This window comes from Bos mutus, chromosome 23, assembly GCF_027580195.1.
Source record: "Bos mutus isolate GX-2022 chromosome 23, NWIPB_WYAK_1.1, whole genome shotgun sequence".
Classification (NCBI taxonomy): Eukaryota; Metazoa; Chordata; class Mammalia; order Artiodactyla; family Bovidae; genus Bos; species Bos mutus.
Window position 1 is genome coordinate 33,478,822 of NC_091639.1, and position 19,147 is coordinate 33,497,968.

The 19,147-nt window shown below is 46.9% G+C and overlaps 2 protein-coding genes across 2 annotated transcripts in view; one reads left to right on the forward strand and one right to left on the reverse strand.

The window, feature by feature from the left end:
* Positions 1-13,783, reverse strand: part of BICRAL (BICRA like chromatin remodeling complex associated protein) — a 102,635-nt gene extending 88,852 nt beyond the window's left edge. The window contains exon 1 of the mRNA XM_070361047.1: positions 13,768-13,783. The gene's annotated coding sequence lies outside the window, so the exon portion shown is untranslated. The remainder of the gene's footprint in view (positions 1-13,767) is intronic.
* Positions 13,784-13,931: 148 nt separating this feature from the next.
* Positions 13,932-15,423, forward strand: TBCC (tubulin folding cofactor C). The gene has a single exon (XM_005900133.3). The coding sequence runs from the start codon at positions 14,056-14,058 to the stop codon at positions 15,091-15,093; it is 1,038 nt and encodes a 345-aa protein (XP_005900195.1). The 5' UTR covers positions 13,932-14,055; the 3' UTR covers positions 15,094-15,423.
* Positions 15,424-19,147: the final 3,724 nt, after the last annotated feature.

Consider the following 19,147-nt stretch of genomic DNA (forward strand, 5'->3'; position numbering starts at 1 on the left):
CTAGGAGAATCATTACAGGGTCCTTTATGAGAAAATCTTAGTACACACAACAAATTCTGGCTCTACCCTTGACCCTGAGTGCTGAAAAGTGCAAAGGGACCAAGTGCTGGTGACTGGAAGGCAGAAGGGAACAATTGTTGAGGAGCCACCACAGGCCTAGCCCAATACTTGGTGCTTTCCCACCCTCTACTTTAACATCACAACCATTCCAGGAGAAATATATCTTCCTCTTTATCTCAACCTTTCAGTTGGAGGAAACTGAGTTCAGAGAAATTAAGTATCATGCCCAATGTCACATAGCAAGTAATCAGAATTTAAACTCAGATCTACTTATTGCCACAATCACACCTCCCTGGCAGGAAGAAACATCAAAAACAGAATGAATGCAGAAAGGCTTTAAGAGATTTATGTGACTTTTGACATGAGAGAAATTTGAAACTACGTTAAAAAACTCAAACCTTTGGAAGGAATGTAAATTGGTGCAGTCGCCATGGAAAACAGAATAGAGGTGCCTCAAAAGACTAAAACTGCAACTACTATATGACCCAGCAATACTACTCCTAGGGATACGTCTGAAAAAAAGAGATCATTAATTTATAAGATACGTGCGCTCAAATGATGTTTATAACAGCATTATTTATAATAACCAAGATGTGGAAGTAATCTAAGCGTCCGTCAACAGACTAATGGATAAGAAGATGTGATAAACACACGTACACACGTGGGTACGTGCACATACAATGAAATACTACTCAGCCATAAAAAAGAATAAAATTTTGCTATTTTCAACAACATGAAAGAACTTGGAGGTATTATGCTTAGTGAAGTAAGTCAGACAGAGAAAGACAAATAGTGCATGGCATCACTTATATATGAAATCTAAAAAAATAAACTGGGGAATATAACAGAACAGACTCACACATCTAGAGAACAAACTAGTAGTTACCAATGGGGCGAAGGGGGTAGGGAGGGGCAAGACACGGTAGGAGGTTAAGGGGCATGAACTACCATGTATAAAATAAATAAACTACAAGGATATCTTATACATCCCAGAAAATACAACCAATGTTTTATAATAACTATATATGGAATATAATCTTTAAAAACTGCAAATCAATACGTTGTACACCTGAAATCTATATATTATACAGTACTATACCTTGATAAGAAAAAAAAGACAATTCAGATAGCTTACTAAATATAACACTCTATTTTAGAGTCAGCAGGTTGGTACCTCTTTAACTAGGTCTCTTTCCTGATCAGCTTAGCAAACATCTTCTTCTCTGCCTCCGGACTCCTTCTATTCTTTACCCTAGGAATGAGAACAGCAAGCCCCCGACCCACTTCCATTCACACTCCTAGGAAAAGCTTTGCTTCTGGCCCAACTCTCCATCCATCCTTATTCAATTTAACAAGCCTTTATTAACATGTATCAGGTGTTGTGTTAGGCACAGAATAAAACACATCCCTCCTTGAAGGAGCCCAAGCTATAGAGTGGATACCTAAAAATACAGGCAGGATACTGACTTTACACCTGGACACTCACCCAGAGCCAAAGGAGGGGAGGATCCAGGTAGGCTTCCTGGAAGAGGAGATGTGTAAAACAGCTCTGTGGGAGACAGGTGCCCTGTCACACAGAGAAGAAAAGGCACAAGACTGCAGGCAGTGGAACAAGGGAGCAGGAAGCAGGTCCCATGTGGACCCATCAGCTCTCTCTCAAACCCGTTCGTCCCGGCACCAAGCCCATTACAGACCCAGCTCCCCACGCCGGGACCTTCCACAACTCCTTGCCCTCCTCTAGCCCTTACCTCCAGTGAATCCCTGAGTCCTGTCTAGTCCCCTTCTAAGTCTCTCAGACATCTCCCCTTCCTTCTCTATCCTCACTCCCTTCACGGCAGCCCAGCACCACCATTTCTCCTTGGCTCCTGCAGCAGCCTCCAAATGGACACCACTTTACTTTTGCTCCATTGAATTCACTCAGCGCAGAGCATCTAGACTGAATCTCTAAGGCGGGGGCCGGGGGAGGGTAGCCACAGGTTGGCGGGAACCACCTGATACTGTCATCATCCTGCTTAAGTCCTTCACTAGATCCTAGTGCCTTCCTGATTAAGACAAGCCCCCTAACAGGATTTACAAGACCCTTGGCGGTCTGGCCTCTGCTCACCTTCCTAACCTCATCTCTGATCTTCAGTTCCTCATAAGCTGTGGCTTATGAGCCTGGTTGCCCAGCACCACCACCTGGGGAGCTTTAAAAAAAACCCCAACATCACAGTCCCACTCCCAGACACTGTGACTGAATTACTCAGGGGAAGACCCCGAGCATTCGGGGATTCTAAAGCTCCCCTTGTGATATTAGTGTGCAGCCACAGCTGAGAACACTGCACTAGTCCAACACATCTGACAGGTTCCCCAGGGAAGCCCAGTCTCTGCCATCAGAGGCCCTGGAGCTATCCTGGCTTGAGGCCAGGGTCTTTCTGTCTCATTCACTGCAGTATTTCCTGCACCCAGAACAGTACCTGAGCAATTCTGCTTTCTCCCTTCACCTGGTCTGATGACACTCATTCTTTAAGATCCAGCTTAGACTTCCTAACAGACACCCCTCCCTCGATGCCCCTGTTCTGGGGCAGGTGATCCTCTGTGAGCTCAGCGCCTAGATTTCTCCCAGTATAGCATCTATCCCCCACCTGGTGATCGTCTGCATCCCACAGGTCCTCTGTAAGCTCTGAGGGTGACCTGTCTGTGTGTTCATCAGTATAGCACCTCCATCCCCGGGAAGTGCCTAGCACAGAGTCAGGGCTGATTTAATAAGTGTGGCAGGAATAAGTGGAAGTGAAGGAGCACAAGTGTGGGTGTAACGGCAGAGAATGGTATGACTGGGGTGATAGCAATGGTGGGAGATGAGCGGGAGAGGCATGCTGGGGACAGGTCGTGAGGGGCCAGGCGTCCTCACCAAAGACTCTGAACAGCATCAGACAACTGAGAGCCAGGGCAAACTTTAGGTAAAGTAACACAAACAACTTGAATTTTAGGGCAGTGAGTGGCTGAGGCACAGAGCACCGGGGGAGGTCAGGGAGGCCCAGTGGTCAGGGACCAGATGGGGATCTAGAGCAATAGCCCACCCGGAAGAAGATGAGGAGGGGGCTCAGGCCTGAAGATAGGGGGCTGGCTGAGACAAAAGACCCAGAGAGAGAGGGAGGGAATCGAGAGTGTTTGGAGGCTTGGTGGCCCCGTAAGGAGGAATGAGGCTCTGTGGATGACTGATTTCCTGTTCAGAAGACTACAACTGTGGTGTGACGATTGTGACCAGATGCAGTATCATAACCAGACAGGGGTATGAAAAGAACCTGATGGCCTCCATTCAAGTCTTTTTTTCTCGATTTTTTTTTTTTTGTTTGGTTTGATATGGACCATTTTTTAAAAGTCTTTACTGAATTTGTTACAATATTGCTTCTGTTTTATGTTTTGGTTTCTTGGCCAAGAGGCATGTGGGATCATAGCTCCCTGACCAGGGATGGAATCCACACCCCTGGCACTGGAAGGCAAAGCCCCAACCTCTGGACCGCCAGGGAAGTCCCACCTCGATTCAAGTCTTAGCGTCACCTCTTACTCGCTCTCCGTCCTAAGGAAGTCACCTTCACCTCATTCCTTCACCTGCTCAATGTGGGTAACAAGTAGTACCTCTATCACAGGGATGTTGCGAAGGCTGAAAGGAGTAATAGGTGTACATGCTCAGCCACTGACTGGCACAAGTACACGCCATATGAGAGTTCACAAAATTATTTATATACAATGTGCCATATTATCTGCTAAGAGTTACGATCTGCCAACAATTCCCCCCGCTCCTCGGAAGACCTGTGCTCCACCCATCAAAAGGTGGAGTCTGTTTCTCCTTGTCTTGAATCTGGGCAGCTTTGTGATGTGCTTTGATCAAATGAAGTGACACTGTACCAATTCCGGCTCAAGCCTGAAGAGACCTGGTGGCACCTACTTTTGGCCCTTGGGAAGCCAGCCACCATGCAAAGCTGGAAACCAATAGCAATGTTAGGAAGGAGACTGAAGCAGGAGACAGGCTGGGTGGAGGGGACGAGGTGCAGTAAGGCTGCAGACATATGAGAGAGGCTGACTTGGAGGCTCCAGACCCAGTTCAGCCCACAGAATTGTGAGAAATAAGTTACTGCTATTTCAAACCAGTAAGTTTTGGGTTCGTTTCCTACACAGAAATAAACTGAAACTATGTACCGAAGAAAAAGGACATCACTGGGACAATAAGGACTTCCTTTGAAGCCATCTTAAAATAGGTATTTTGGACAGCAGAAATATGGAGACATAGAAATATCAAGAAAAGTGTTGGAAGTCCAAGTTTGGGCTCAGGAGAGAAGCAGGAGGAGCCAGCATAAGGACAGGACTCGGTGCCCTGGGAGGAGGAGGGGAGCTCACCAGTGGAGGTGAGAGGAACTAGAAACTGGTACCAAGACAGAAATCTGGCCCCGTGGATACTTAGGGGACAGGTGGAGAGAAGCTGGTAAAGAAGATGAAGAACAGTGATCAGGGATGGAGAGAGAACACACAGAACCAGGGAGCTGTACTCTGAGAAGGGGTTATCCAGTGCTGAGACTGGTTATCCAGTGCTGAGAGCTACAAAGAACAACGGACTTGAACATTAGGAGGGAATGGGGATTTCCCACTGAAGTAGCAGAGGCAGAAATCAGGTGATAAGGGATTAAGGAGGGAATAAGATTGAGAATCTGAACACAGCAAACGTAGATGACTGTTCTTAAAAAAAAGTCTGTCGTTACAGTTGAACCCAGAGAAACAGAGACTAGATTGGCAGCTGCCAGGGGTGGGATGGGAGATGGACAAAGGTGGTCAAAAGATACAAACTTCCAGGCACTTCCCTGGTGGTAAAGTGGATAGGAGTCCGCCTGCTGATGCAGGAGACACAGGTTGGATTCCTGGTCTGGAAAGATTCCCCAGCTATGGGGCAACTAAGCCGGTGGGCTACAACTACTAGAGCCTGTGCACCTAGAGCCTGTGTTCTTCAATAAGAGAAGCCACCACAATGAGAAGCCCATGCACCGAAAGAATGAGTAGCTCCCAGTTCCCTGCAACTAGAGAAAGCACAGAAATGAAGACCCAATGCAGCCAGAAATAAACAGAAAGTTACCAACTTTCAGTTACAAGATGAGTAAGTTCTGGAAATGTAACATACAGCATGTTGACTACAGTTAACAATGTTGTAGTTGAGTCCCTAAGTCAGGTCAGACTGTTTTTCGATCTGTGGACTGTAGCCCGCTAGGCCAAGTCCCTGGCATTGGCAAGCGGGTTTTTTTTACTACTGAGCCACCAGGGAAGCCCCACAGTTAACAATCCACGCGTCCACAGTGGCTCAGTCATATATATAGTAAAAGAAGGACTGATCCTTCCATCATGAAAGTCTGATGCTGAAGCTGAAGATCCAATACTCTGGCTATCTGATGCGAAGAGCTGACTCACTGGAAAACACTTTGATGCTGGGAGAGATTGAGGGCAAGAGAAGAAAGGGGCGAAAGAGGATGATATGGTTGGATGGCATCACCGACTGAGTGGACATGAATTTGAGCTAACTCAAGGAGACTGAAGGACAGGGGAGCCTGGCATGCTGCAGTCCCTGGGGTTGCAAAGAGTTGGACATGACTTAACAACTGAACAACAACAACAAATACAAATATAAACACACACACACACACAAGTCAAATCATCACAATGAGTCCCCTAAACTCACACAATATATCTCAAGAAAGCCAGGAAAAAAATAAACCCAATTACCTCTCCCACAAAATTTATTTTAAAAAGTTGAATAAAATAAAAAGTCTATTAATAGGGACTTCCCTGGTGGTCCAGTGGTTAAGAATCTGCCTTCCAATGCAGGGGATACAGGTTCGATCCCTGGTTGGGGAGCCAAGATCCCCACATGCTGCAAGGCAACTAAGCCTGTACCTACACTCCACAACAAAGAGCCCAAACAATGCCATTAAGACCTGAGGCAGCCTAGTAAGTAAATAAATAAATTTTTAAAAATTTACTTATAAATATTTTAAGAATATATATATTTTAAAAAGTCTACTGACAAAGAGGGAAAAAAGAACAAGCAAGTTCCCTCCACTCAAAAAGAAAACTGTTTTAAGTGGAGAGAACTTGCTTGTTCAGAAGAGAAACCAAAGAAGAAGCATTAAAGATCCTGAAGAGAGGATGGGGGTGGCTCAAGGTTCCAGGAAATGGGAGGGACGCAGATCAGGTGGAGGTGTTGGCCTTGAAGAAGGGGAAGAGGCAAAGGGGTGGATCTTCACAGAGAGGTTATAAGAGGGAGGTGAGGTGAGATTCTTCTCTGGGGGCCTTTCTGTCCCTGGGACTCTCCAGGCAAGAAGACTAGAGTAGGTGGCCATGCCCTTTTCCAGGGGATCTTCCCAACCCAGGTCTCCAGCATTGTGGGCAGATACTTTATTGTCTGAGCCACCAGGGAAGCCCAAGAATACTAGAGTGGGTAGCCTATCCCTTCTCCAGGGGAACTTCAGACCCAGGAATCAAACCGGAGTCTCCTGCATTGTAGGCGGATTCTTTACCAGCTGAGCTATCAGGAAGCCCCCGAGAAGAGTAGGTTAAGGTCATCTGCTGACAGGTAGTGTGGGTCTTCGAAGACTGACATAAGTTTCTGAAGATTTTGGAGGGAATGCAGGAGGGGCCACAGGAGTCAAGCTTCCAGACCTTTCTAGTGAAGCCCCGCCACAGGAATTCCTGCCTTCTGAGGCTCAGGCTCTCCATGCCAGCCTCTCTCCTCTACCCTGCCCCTAGCCGTGCTCCATCCCCTGAGTCAGTGTCTGGCCTAGATGGCCCCCTGGAAGGTTGCTCCTTCATTCTCAAGTATTTGCTGACTATCCACACCACCAGCCCTGCCTCTCTGGACAACACACTCTCTCTCTTCCCACAAGGCATCCAAACGTTCCCCCTACTTTTCAGATGCCTCGTGCCTCTTTCCTTTCACACCCAGCAGAGGACCCCGCTGCCCACTCACAGACAGCACAGACACCGTCAGACTCATCAAACATGCAAGTTTACCTACAACTGCACCCTCTCCCTGGAGAAGGCAATGGCACCCCACTCCAGTACTCCTGCCTGGAAAATCCCACGGGTGGAGGAGCCTGGTAGGCTGCAGTCCATGGGGTCGCTAAGAGTCGGACACGACTGAGCGACTTCACTTTCATGCATTGGAGAAGGAAATGGCAACCCACTCCAGTGTTCTCGCCTGGAGAATCCCAGGGATGGGGGAGCCTGGTGGGCTGCTGTCTATGAGGTCACACAGAGTCAGACACGACTGAGGTGACTTAGCAGCCAGTATTCTTGCCTGGAGAATCCCAGGGACGGCGGAGCCTGGTGGGCTGCCGTCTATGGGGTCGCACAGAGTCAGACACAACTGAAGTGACTTAGCAGCAGCAGCAGCAGCAGCAGCACCCTCTCCCACTGACACATCAACTTAAAACTGCTGTTTGATTAGCAGGTCTTGGCCAACATTTTAAAATACAATAAAAAGAATAGAAAATAGCATCTACTGTATATCCCAAGAGTATTTGCTGTTTCTTAAAGCTTGTGTTTCAATTATGCATCTGTTACTATGAGTTGGGAGCAAAAGGTTTGCATATGTTTGAAAACTTTCACAATAAAAAGTTAATACAATAGCACTGCCATAGAGAAAGCTGTCCTTCCCTTTATCCACGGCTAATCCTCACACCGGTGTTTTGTGTCCCATCTCCTCCAGTCATTTCAGGGCCCTTAGGTTATGTCTTCTTTTTTCCTGTAAAAATCAGAAATACCTCATTGGCCTCCCTGCACTGCCTATTTATTCCCTCCTTCCTCCTCACAAACTTCTCCAAAGAGTTATATGGATTCGGCATCTGCTCCCGCCTCTCCCTCTCACCTAACCCCTGCGGCCTCCTGCCCCCAGCCCTCCTGGACACAGCTCTCCACAAAGTGACCAGTGACCCCTGAGTCCACATACCTAGAGGACACCTTCCAGGGTTCACTGACTCCATGTTCATTCCTGTTCCTCCTTCCAGCCAGAGCTCAACCCTGCCTGCTCCGGAAGACTTCGCTGACCTCCCAACAAGGTCAAACCTCCCATGAGGGGCACCCACTGTTCCTCTGTCCTTCCTAGCAGTTGTCAATTGTCACTGTTACGATTTTACATTTGTGTAATTATCTGCCCCAGATTAGGCCTCCTCAAGGAGGAAAGGGACTCTGCCTATCTTGACGCACTTGGCAGCCAGAGAACCTCCCTGGCTCAGTGCTGGGCGTGGATCCATAAGCAGCAGCAGCCCCTGTGCTAGGTCTTAGGGGTACAATGAGGAAGGGACATCCTAGAAAGTGACGGGAGCTGAGGAGGTGAAGAAAGCCAGGGGCAGAGGAGGAAGGCAGAAGCTGCTCCCATTCTGCTTCCCAGACCAAGGTGGAACCTTTTCCAGAATAGCACGTGCCTGCACGGCTGACACCCCTCACTGGCTTTGTGTCAGAAGTCAGCCACCCAGACTGGAAAATTGGCTATATATTTCATACCTGACACGCAGAACTTGTAGTGAATCCTTTTAATCCACTACACATTCAATATTTGCTGAAAGATGAATAGGTGACACCTACTTCTGGAATCCAGCTAGTAGAAAACAGAGCCTGGATTTGTTTATTTGCCCAGGAATGGCCTGCACAGGGTTCCTGATAAACACCAGAGAACACAAAAGGCCTCATTCTTTGCTATCTGACCACACCCAAAGACGGTTTTATTGTGTTACCTGCTTTCATTCCTCAGTTACTGATTTTCTGTGGCTTATCACTACACAAATATTCTCTTAAGGATGTTAAAAGATCAAATAAATACAACAAGTATTTAAAATGACAAACATAGTATGCAGATGCAACCAGAAACTTCAACCTGTGGGAAACTCTATTAAACAAATGACCATTTTTCTCAACAAAACATTTGAGAGAGAGAGGGGAAGGATTTAAAAGTGATTAAAGAGACATATTAACTAGGCTCACTGTATAGAACTTGTTTGGATCCTTATTCACATAAAGTAATTTTAAAAAGGAAATTATAATCAGAGAAATGTGAATATTGGTTTGGATCAGTGGTTCCCCTAACAGCCTGAAACTCAGATAGTAATGGAAAAACAGTCGCCACTTTTTTGGACTGTGGCTCAGCAGTAAAAGAATCTGCCTGCAATGCAGGAGACTTGCAGGAGACTTGCAGGAGATGCAAGTTCGATCCCTGGGTTGGGAAGATCCCCTGGAGGAGGAAATGGCAACCCACTCCAGCATCCTTGTCTGGAAAATCCAAAGGACAGAGGAGCCTGGTGGGCTACAGTCCATAAGGTTGGAAAGAATTGAACACAACTGAGTGACTAAACAACAACAAATAGTATTGTAGTTATGTTTTTAAAAAGACAGCCTTAATCTATTTGAGAGACATATTGAAATATTCGTGGATTGTAAAATATTAAATAATATAAAGTTTGGGATTCATTTTAAAATAAGCAAGTTAGAACCGGAAATGGAACAACTGATAGGTTTAAAATTGGGAAAAGAATATGACAAGGCTGTATATTGTCACCCAGCTTATTTAATTTATATGCACAGTACATCATGAGAATGCTTGGCTGGATGAATCACAAGCTGTAATCAAGACTGCCAGGAGAAATATCAGCAACCTTAGATATGCAGATGATGCCACTCTAATGGTAGAAAGTGAAGAGGAACTAAAAAGCCTCTTGATGAAGGTGAAAGAGGAAAGTGAAAACGCTGGCTTGAAACTCAACATTAAAAAACTAAGATCATGGCATCCAGTCCTATCACTTCATGGCAAATAGAAAGGGAAAAAGTGGAAGCAGTGACAGATTTTATTTTCTTGGGCTGCAAAATCACTGCAAATGGTGACTGCAGCCATGAAATTAAAAGATGCTTGCTCCTTGGAAGAGAGCTATGACAAACGTAGGCAGCATATTAAAAAGCAGAGACATCACTTTGCTGACAAAGGTCCATATAGTCAAAGCTGTGGCTTTTCCAGTGGTCATGTACAGATGTGAGAGTTCGATCGTAAAGAAGGTAGAGAGCCAAAGAATTGATGCTTTTGAACTGTGGTGCTGGAGAAGACTCTTCAGAGTCCCTTGGACAGAAAGGAGATCAATCCTGAATACTGATCCTAAAGGAAAATCAACCCTGAACATTCATTGGAAGGACTACTGCTAAAGCTGAAGCTCTAATACTTTTTCCACCTGATGTGAAGAACTGACTCACTGGAAAAGATCCTGATGCTGGGAAAGACTGAAGGCAAAAGGAGAAAGAGATAACAGAGGATGAAGTGATTAGATAGCATCACTATCTCAATAGACGTGGATTTGAGCAAACCCTGGGAAATATCGGAGGACAGAGGAGTGTGGCATGCTGCAGTCCATGAGGTCACAGAGAATCAGACACGACTTAGCAACTGAATAACAACAACAAAAAATCAGAGTAAGGTGGGGTGGGAAAGTGGCTAGGGTTTTAGAAGAAACAGGACTGCCAGTTGTGAATTGCTGAAGTTGGGTGATAGGTACGTGTAAACACTCTCCTCTCTACTTTTTAAATGTTCAAAAAATTAAAAAACGTATCTAACAAATAGAACCATTAAAGCATCTAAATTTTTGTTAAATAATTTTTAAAGTCTGGAACACATTACAATTCTTTCACTTTCCAAGACGTCTAATGGACAGCAGTTCTTCGATTCACAAGCTTTGTAAAGTATCCTTGAAAGCGGGATCCAGAACTCATGGGCAGCTTGCCTTCTGCCACATTTCCACTGTAAAGCATTACCCTGTTTCCTTCCATCAGAACAGGCATGTCCTTCTGAGGAGCTGGGGCCCTTTCAAGGATGCACACTGAATCAACTGCCCTCAAACGTCATAAAGAAGACACATATACAGCCTGTCAATGCCTTCCTACTTTTGAAATGTAGCTTTAAACCTATGTCTTGACCGGTACCTCCCTGGCTTGCAGCTGTGCTGGGGTCTGTCAAGAACTGTCAAGCCGGACCGCCTCCATGATACAGTGGTTGAGAATCACCTGGGACAGAGGTTCATTCCCTGGTCTGGGAAGATCCCACATACCACAGAGCACCAAGCCCGTGTGCCACAACTACTGAGCCTGTGCTTTAGAGCCTGAGGGCTGCAACTGCTGAAGCCTGGGCACACCCACAGCCCATGCTCCACAACAGGAGCCACCAGAAGCCAATCACTGCAACAAAGAGTAGCTCCCACGGCAACTAGAGAAAGCCCGAGTGCAGCAACGAAGACCCAGCGCAATCAAAAATAAATGATAAATACATTATATATTATATATTACAAAAAAGAACAGTCAAGCCAGTGCTTCACAATGACCAGACTTCTGACCCCTGTCCATTCCCACTGGGGCCTCACATTAGTCTTTGAAGGCACCTCCCACACACTGATGGCAACCCACTGCAGTACTCTTGCTGGAAAATCCCACGGATGGAGGAGCCTGGTAGGCTACAGTCTGTGGGGTTGCAAAGAGTAGGACAAGACTGAGCGACTTCACTTTCTTTCTTTCTTTCTTTCCCACACCCTGGGTCTGCAGGGTGACCCATTCATTCTTGCCCTTTACTGCCCCTTTCTCATTAAAGTCTGAACTAACCAACTTAAAATACTTGGAAACTTCCAAAATCTATTGGACCCTATCCCCAAACCGCTCACTGGGCATAAGTGAAGTTCTTCGAAGGGTTTAATGGCTTTCCATTCCACTTCAGATACAGACAACACTATCCCCTACCCCCAGGGTCACTGTAGCTAATTTAAAAACGTTGTCTCACTCCTGTTGCAACACCCAAGCCCAATAAACCTTGTTTGCTACAAACTTCTTTAACTGGAGACAGGACAGACTGTATTGCTGAAATACTTAGGTGAGGCAGGTCAGATTTTTCTCCCTAGCAAAATAAACTTCCTCTAAACCGTCCCTAAACCTTCCCTAGGGGCTTCCCGGATGGCTCAGACGGTAAAGCGTCTGCCTGCAATGCGGGGGACCCAGGTTCGATCCCTCGGTTGGGAAGATCCCCTGGAGAAGGAAATGGCAACCCACTCCAGTACTCTTGTCTGGAAAATTCCGTGGACTAAGGAGCCTGGTAGGCTACAGTCCATGGGGTCGCAAAGAGTCGGAAACGACTGAGCGACTTCACTTCAAACCTTCCCTGGTTAAATCAATTTTTCACAAAATAAATCAGCAATTGCATTCCCCCATATGACCCAAAGACAAGATAACCAGTTATATTTCGTTCACCAGCCTTGAAAACATACTTCACACACACACAAAAATCTCCATCTATCTTGTCCATGAAACAAAGCAAATTAAAATTTATCATATATACTACAAGCGCAAGCACAACATGTTTTCAGCAACGTCATTTCGATCAGGTGCATGTCTACAAACACACAATAATTATAATTCCATCCCCGAGTGGAATTTGCCAAACAGTGTGACCTGCGCTGACTTTCAGCGGAGAAACTCGGGAATTTATGTTTGGTTTTCCTTTTAAATGAGAAGGAAAGGAGGAGAGTGGGTATTGAAAAAGTGGGAGAGGAATCTTAATCCTCTCATTTCCTCCCATTTTTTTCTGCATCAAAATGCAGGTATATCAGTACCATTTCAAGTGACAGTTTCTCGGGCAGTTAACTACCCCGACAGAGGTTGGAAACCGGGGGTGGAGATAAGGGTGGAACCGGCGACAGTAAGGACGGGCAGGGTCAGAGGCCCCGGCGCTCAGCGGAGCACGCGAGGTGCCCCGCGCCGGCTGCCGGCCGCGCCCGGGTTCTCGCCCAGCCCGCTGTTCTGGGTTTTGCCAGCGATTGCGCCGTCCAGGCTGCCCACTCACACCTCTGGCTGGTCCCGACTTTAGGGGAGGCTCATTTACTTCCGGTGATAAATCCCTCCCATCACCTCTAAAAATAATGTAACATTTCCCCCATCACTTTCCTAACCACCGACGGCCCCACAGACTGCCGCGGAGTCCGGGGCTGGGGTTTCAGCACCCCGCGCGGTCAGCAGCGGCCAGCTGTGCAGGGAGTGACGGCCCAGGGGGGTTAGGGCGTGGGAGGAAGAGGGAGGGGGTGTGGAGTCTCACCCTCCCCCCGCCCCCACTCCCCACCCCTTCGACTGCAGCGATTGGCAAAAAAAAAAAAAAAAAAAAAAAACAAATAGTAATCTGTTTTTAGACTCCTCCAGGGCCCCCTGGACCCGGCTGCAGTGAGGACCTCAGTCTCTCCCGTACGTGCCCTTCGCCTTCTCCCGCCCGGGTAACTGCCTTAGGGAATCCAGGAGCCCCAGGCCACGCGGAACTGCAGCGGCGCGGGGGTGGGTAGGAGGGTTTAGGGGCGGCAAGAATGGGTTGGGGGAAGGGATGGTGGAAGGAAAAAGAAAAAAAAACCCAAGAGACATGCAAGCGGCTCCCTAGCCAGCTGTTCCAGCTGCCGCTTCCACCCGCGCCGGCCGGGCGGTGTAATATTCACCCCCCCTCCATCTTTCTCACCACTACCTGTCCCCCCCACCCACCCACCACACGCACACATTCCCCCCACCAGTTGCGGATCTCCGGCCTGTAAGGGGGTAGTAGGGAGGAGCTGGGGGGGAGGGGGAGTCCTGCGAGTTTCTAACCTTGTTCTTATAAACAAACCCACATGTGCAGCTGCCGCTGCTGCAACTCACCCCACAATCCCGGATATAAGTCCTGCCCCTTTAAGAAGAAAAAAAGCTTCCCCCGCCTGCCTCCCACCCCACCCATCCACAAGGACCTTTGTCTCCCCACCCCCTCTGTCAGTCGGCCCCGCCCCACATCCCCGCCCCCTCCAGTGCAGAGGAACCAATGGGCGAAGAAAATAAGGCCGGGATCTGACGTCAGCATGCCCGGCCAATCACAGGGCGCGTTGGTGGGAGGCCTCGCGAAAGGGCGCGCCCGGAGGAAGGAAGGCAGGAGAAAGGAAGCTTGAAGTTAAGATGGAGACTGGTGGTTTGTCCGCCGCTGCCCTAGCGAACGGGGACTTGGGATCCCAGCGAGAGCGGACCCTGGTGCCCGAGCGGCTTCAGAAGCGAGAACATGAGCGGCAACTGGAGGTAGAAAGGCGGAAGCAAAAGCGGCAGGACCAGGAAGTGGAAGAGGAGAAGAGCGACTTTTTCGCCGCCGCCTTCGCTCGGGAGCGATCGGCCGTGGAAGAGCTTCTGGAAAGCGGGGAGTCCGTCGAGCGGCTGGAAGAGGCGGCCGCTCGGTTGCAGGGCCTTCAGAAACTTATAAACGACTCGGTTTTGTTCCTGGCCGCCTACGATTTGCGGCAAGCGCAAGAGGTGCTGGCGCGGCTGCAGGCGGCCCTGGCCAAGCGGCGCCAGGAGCTTCAGCCTAAGAAGCGTTTCGCTTTCAAGACCCGCAAGAAGGATGCTGCTTCAGCCACGCAAGTAGCTTCGGCTCCCGACGCCCCGGCGGCGGAAGGCAGCCTGACCTCCCCGCCGCCCTTGAAGGAGGAGGGAGATTTCGACTCCAGCTGGATCTGCGGCTTTTCCAATCTGCAGTCCCAAGTCTTGGAGAAGAGAGCTGAGGAGCTGCACCAGCAGGACGTCCTTTTGACCCAACTGAGAAACTGCACGATCAAACTCTACGGCAATCCCAACACCCTGCGGCTGACCAAGGCCCAAGGCTGTACGCTGCTCTGCGGCCCGGTGTCCACCTCCGTGTTCCTGGAGGACTGCAGTGACTGCGTGCTGGCCGTGGCCTGCCAGCAGCTCCGCGTACACACCACAAAAGACACCCGCATCTTCTTGCAGGTGACCAGCAGGGCCATCATGGAGGACTGCACCGGGATCCAGTTCGCCCCCTACACCTGGAGCTACCCGGGCATCGACAAGGACTTCGAGGGCTCTGGTTTAGACAAGAACAAAAATAACTGGAACGACGTTGACGATTTCAACTGGCTGGCTCGGGATGTGGCCTCTCCAAACTGGAATGTTCTTCCTGAAGAAGAGCGAAGGATCCAGTGGGACTAAGCAGTTGTAACTCTTCACTTCCACCAAATACTTCCCTGTGGGACTGAGTCCGGCTCATGGGACTCCAAAGTTTACTGTCGTCATGCTATGTTTTCATTATTTTAAGATTTTGAGGTTGACTTTTGATTTCCATTAAATTTTTGGCAGGTGTAGCACTTTAAAGAATTTTTGCTATTTTGGTACTGCCTAGGACCTATTGTTAGACGGTGATTCTTTGAAGCCATAAGGTGAAAAAGTGTGATTGTATGTTGGTTTTTAATGATTTTGTGGTGTTTAAAACTTATTGCTTGATAAATTAGGCCTTTAATAAATATTTGTTTAATAAACGAATTCACTAGGGCTCTAGTAGGAGCCAGTTAGTCTTGTTTAATTAAACTGCCATTAACCAAGAGCTTTTTTGACTTGCAGGTTTAACTTCCATAAGTATTTTTTAGTGGATCGATGGAAAGACTCCTATCTGGTCTTCAGCTACATGTTGGCTTGGGTTTTTGGCATCCAGCTACTCATTGACTGACTTGAATCCAGTTTTGGCAGTGGGCTCCAAGAGCCTCATGAGTCTTAACCACACATAAAGCCACAGTAGTTATAGCTACCAGTTTTTGCGCACTTAAAATGTTATTGACGCCATTGTAAGCACCTACCTGGTGTAAACTTATTAAGTCTTCAAAATCTTGAGTTAGGTTCTGTTAACGCAATTTTTCAAGTAAGGAAACAGGTAAGAAAGTTGCCCAAAGGCTACACAGCTGGAGTGGTGGGCTGGATTTGAAACCAGGTACTCTGGCTCCAGAGTCCAGCTTAATCACTACTGGATACTGATAATTGAGTTGGGAAGAAAGCTTCCAAAATTAAGAAGGGCAAATAGCTTTTGGCATAATAGTGCTAAGTATCTATTCTCGTATACTAAAAGAACTGAGGCAAACATGGCTGAGTCTTAATTTTTCAACTCATTTTGCTGTAATTCTCTGCTGTTACAAATTTGGCTTTCTGCTCTGTACACTACGACTCATTATTAAATGGAAAGTTGTATGATTTTCAAAAGGCTTTTTTGGGTCTAGTGGCTTTGTAACTGGGTGTGCTTTTTATTTAATATCCACTACAAGTATTAAGGTGTTTAAATATCTCAAGTCTTTATATGTTTAATATTATATGTTCTCTTTTGTTCCAAAAAAGGATTTACAGTGGCTTTTAGGATATGTGAAATATAACAAAATGATACATGACGAGGAGGAACCAGGGTAGAGTGACAAACTACATGCAGGCAGAAATGAAGCCAATAAACAAACATAGCTGCCACACTCGCTTCCTTAGCTGGGTGTGAATGCAGATTATTTTTTTTTCCTCAACCATTAACTGACTTGAAAAGAGATCCCAATCAGTTTCACAATTTGCATCATTTACAAACAAGAGGGAAAAATATCATTTACTTGGGAGAATTAATTCTGATAATAAAAAGAGACAACATATAATTAAATCCTCAACCATATCTTTACATTAGAAACTTGTATATCGTAAAGCTATACCCCTAGAGACTGATAGTTTACACAAGTGCACTTAAGGATAAACCATGCTTAAATAAAAAAGGTTTAAAAAAAAAGAATAAACCATGCTTGTTTTTCTTTTTTGGCCACACAGCCTGGCATTCAGGATCTTAGTTCCCTGACCAGGGACTGAACCCAGGCCTTGGCAGTGAAAGCTTGGAGTCTTAACCACTAGACTGTCAGGGAATTACCCAAGAATAAACCATGCTTGTGACACTAATGGGCTTGCAATTCATTTCTGTGGACTGGTCATTTTTATAGGAAAGTTTACTTTGCTAATTAAAGATTAAAATACCTTGAATCGCTTGCAAACCTTATGGTAGTGTGAACCATAGTAATGCTTGCTAATCTCAGCCTAGCTTTCTCTGCTGCTCAAAAAGCCTGTCCTGCCTTCCTGAATGATGCCAAGTCTCCCAGACCCTTTCCTACTTTCTTTTTTCAGCTTGTTGAGGGGACCTTAGTTCCCGGGCCAGGGATTGAACTCGGACCCCCGCAGTGGAATCCTAACCACTGGACCACCAGGGAAATCCCAACCCCTTCTTAAGTTCACACTCATGTACCTGTAACTCTGCCGACAACCCAACCAGTTATAGGCTATCCAACTAGCTCCCGCAGTGTCGCTCAATATTTGAAAGCATTTCCATCTTTGCTGATCTTCCTCACTAGAGGCACGCCTCTTGCCCAGAGCCTCCTCCTCCATTCGTGGAACCAACCTCCTGTGGCTGCCTTTCCGCAGGCCTTTTTCTTCTACGATATCCCATCCTGAGACCCTCCACCCTACACGTCACTGAATGACGCTCCATTCGTGGAACCAACCTCCTGTGGCTGTCCCGCCCTTTCCGCAGGCCTTTTTCTTCCACGATATCCCATCCTGAGACCCTCCACCCTACACGTCACTGAATGATCCACAGGCCTTTTTCTTCTACGATATCCCATCCTGAGACCCTCCACCCTACACGTCACTGAATGACGCTCCAGCTCCTTTCTTGTGTGTCTGACACCCTAAAACAGCTGTGTCCACTTACTCTATATCTATGCTGTCTTTCAGTCTTTGTAATTTTAACTCTTCTCTGCTGAAAGTGCGCTTTGATGATCTTTGTTGCTTAGTTGCCCAGTTTTGTGACCTCATGGATTGGGATTTTTCCAGGCAAGAATACTGGAGTGGGTATATTAGTGGCTTGATCACCAAATCTGGCTCCTTCCCCTCCCCTCAACTTAGCCTTTTTACTCTAGGTACAGTGTACTCTGTGTTTGAGATACAGTTTACACTTATCCTTGAACTTCTCTCCTTGACCATAAGCTTTCTCTAACCTGTTTCCGGTAGGACGGCTTCCCTTCATTGGGATTCTGGTAATTTATAGCCCTTAAATATAAGTGATGCCCAAAGTTTTGAGCATCAAAACTTAGCTTTTTTTTTTTTTTTTTTTTAATATTTACTTGTTTGGCTGTGTCGGGTCTTAGTTGTAGCACACAGGACTTTCACTGCTGCATGGGAGACCTTCATTACAGTATGCAGGGTCTTTAGTTTCAGCATGTGGGATCTAGTTCCCTGACCAGGGATTGAACCCAGACTCCCACATTGGGAGCACAGAGTCTTAACCACTGGACCACCAGCACAGTCCCCTTTAGCTTCTTTCTGTATTAATTCTCTCAGAGCCTCAACTCTCAACCTATGGGCACAGTCTTGGGTTTGTGCCCCTAGCCTCGACCCTTATTGGGCTTACCTGCCTTTCAGATTCCAAATTCTTTTTTTTCTGTTGTTTTCCTTTGGCTGTGATCTTAGTTCCCTAGCTAGGGATAGAACCTGGGCCTACAGCAGTGCAAGTGCCACATCCTAACCAGTCCACCAGGAAATTCCCTCAAATTCCATATATTGTTAAAACTCTCCGTTTTTCACTTTTTCTCACCCAAGTTCCATGTTCAAGGATGTCACTCTTCTCCAGGCACCCAATGCTTACCAGGTCTAGTGTCAGACTTTATTTTTCTGGGCTCCAAAATCACTGCAGATGGTGACTGCAGCCATGAAATTAAAAGACGCTTACTCCTTGGAAGAAAAGTTATGACCAACCTAGATAGCATATTAAAAAGCAGAGACATTACTTTGCTAACAAAGGTCCATCTAGTCAAAGCTATGGTTTTTCCAGTAGTCTTGTATGGAGGTAAGAGTTGGACTATAAAGAAAGCTGAGTGGAGAAGAATTGATACTTTTGAACTGTGGTGTTTGAGAAGGCTCTTAAGAGTCCCTTGGACTGCAAGGAGATCCAACCAGTCCATCCTAAAAGAAATCAGTCCTGAATATTCATTGGAAGGACTGATGCTAAAGCTGAAACTCCAATACTTTAGCCACCTGATGCGAAGAACTGACTCATTGGAAAAGACCCTGATGCTGGGGAAGATTGAAGGCGGGAGAAGGGGACAACAGAGGTTGGGATGGTTGGATGGCATCACCGACTCAATGGACATGAGTTTGAGTAAACTCCGGGAGTTGGTGATGGATAGGGAGGCCTGAGGTGCTG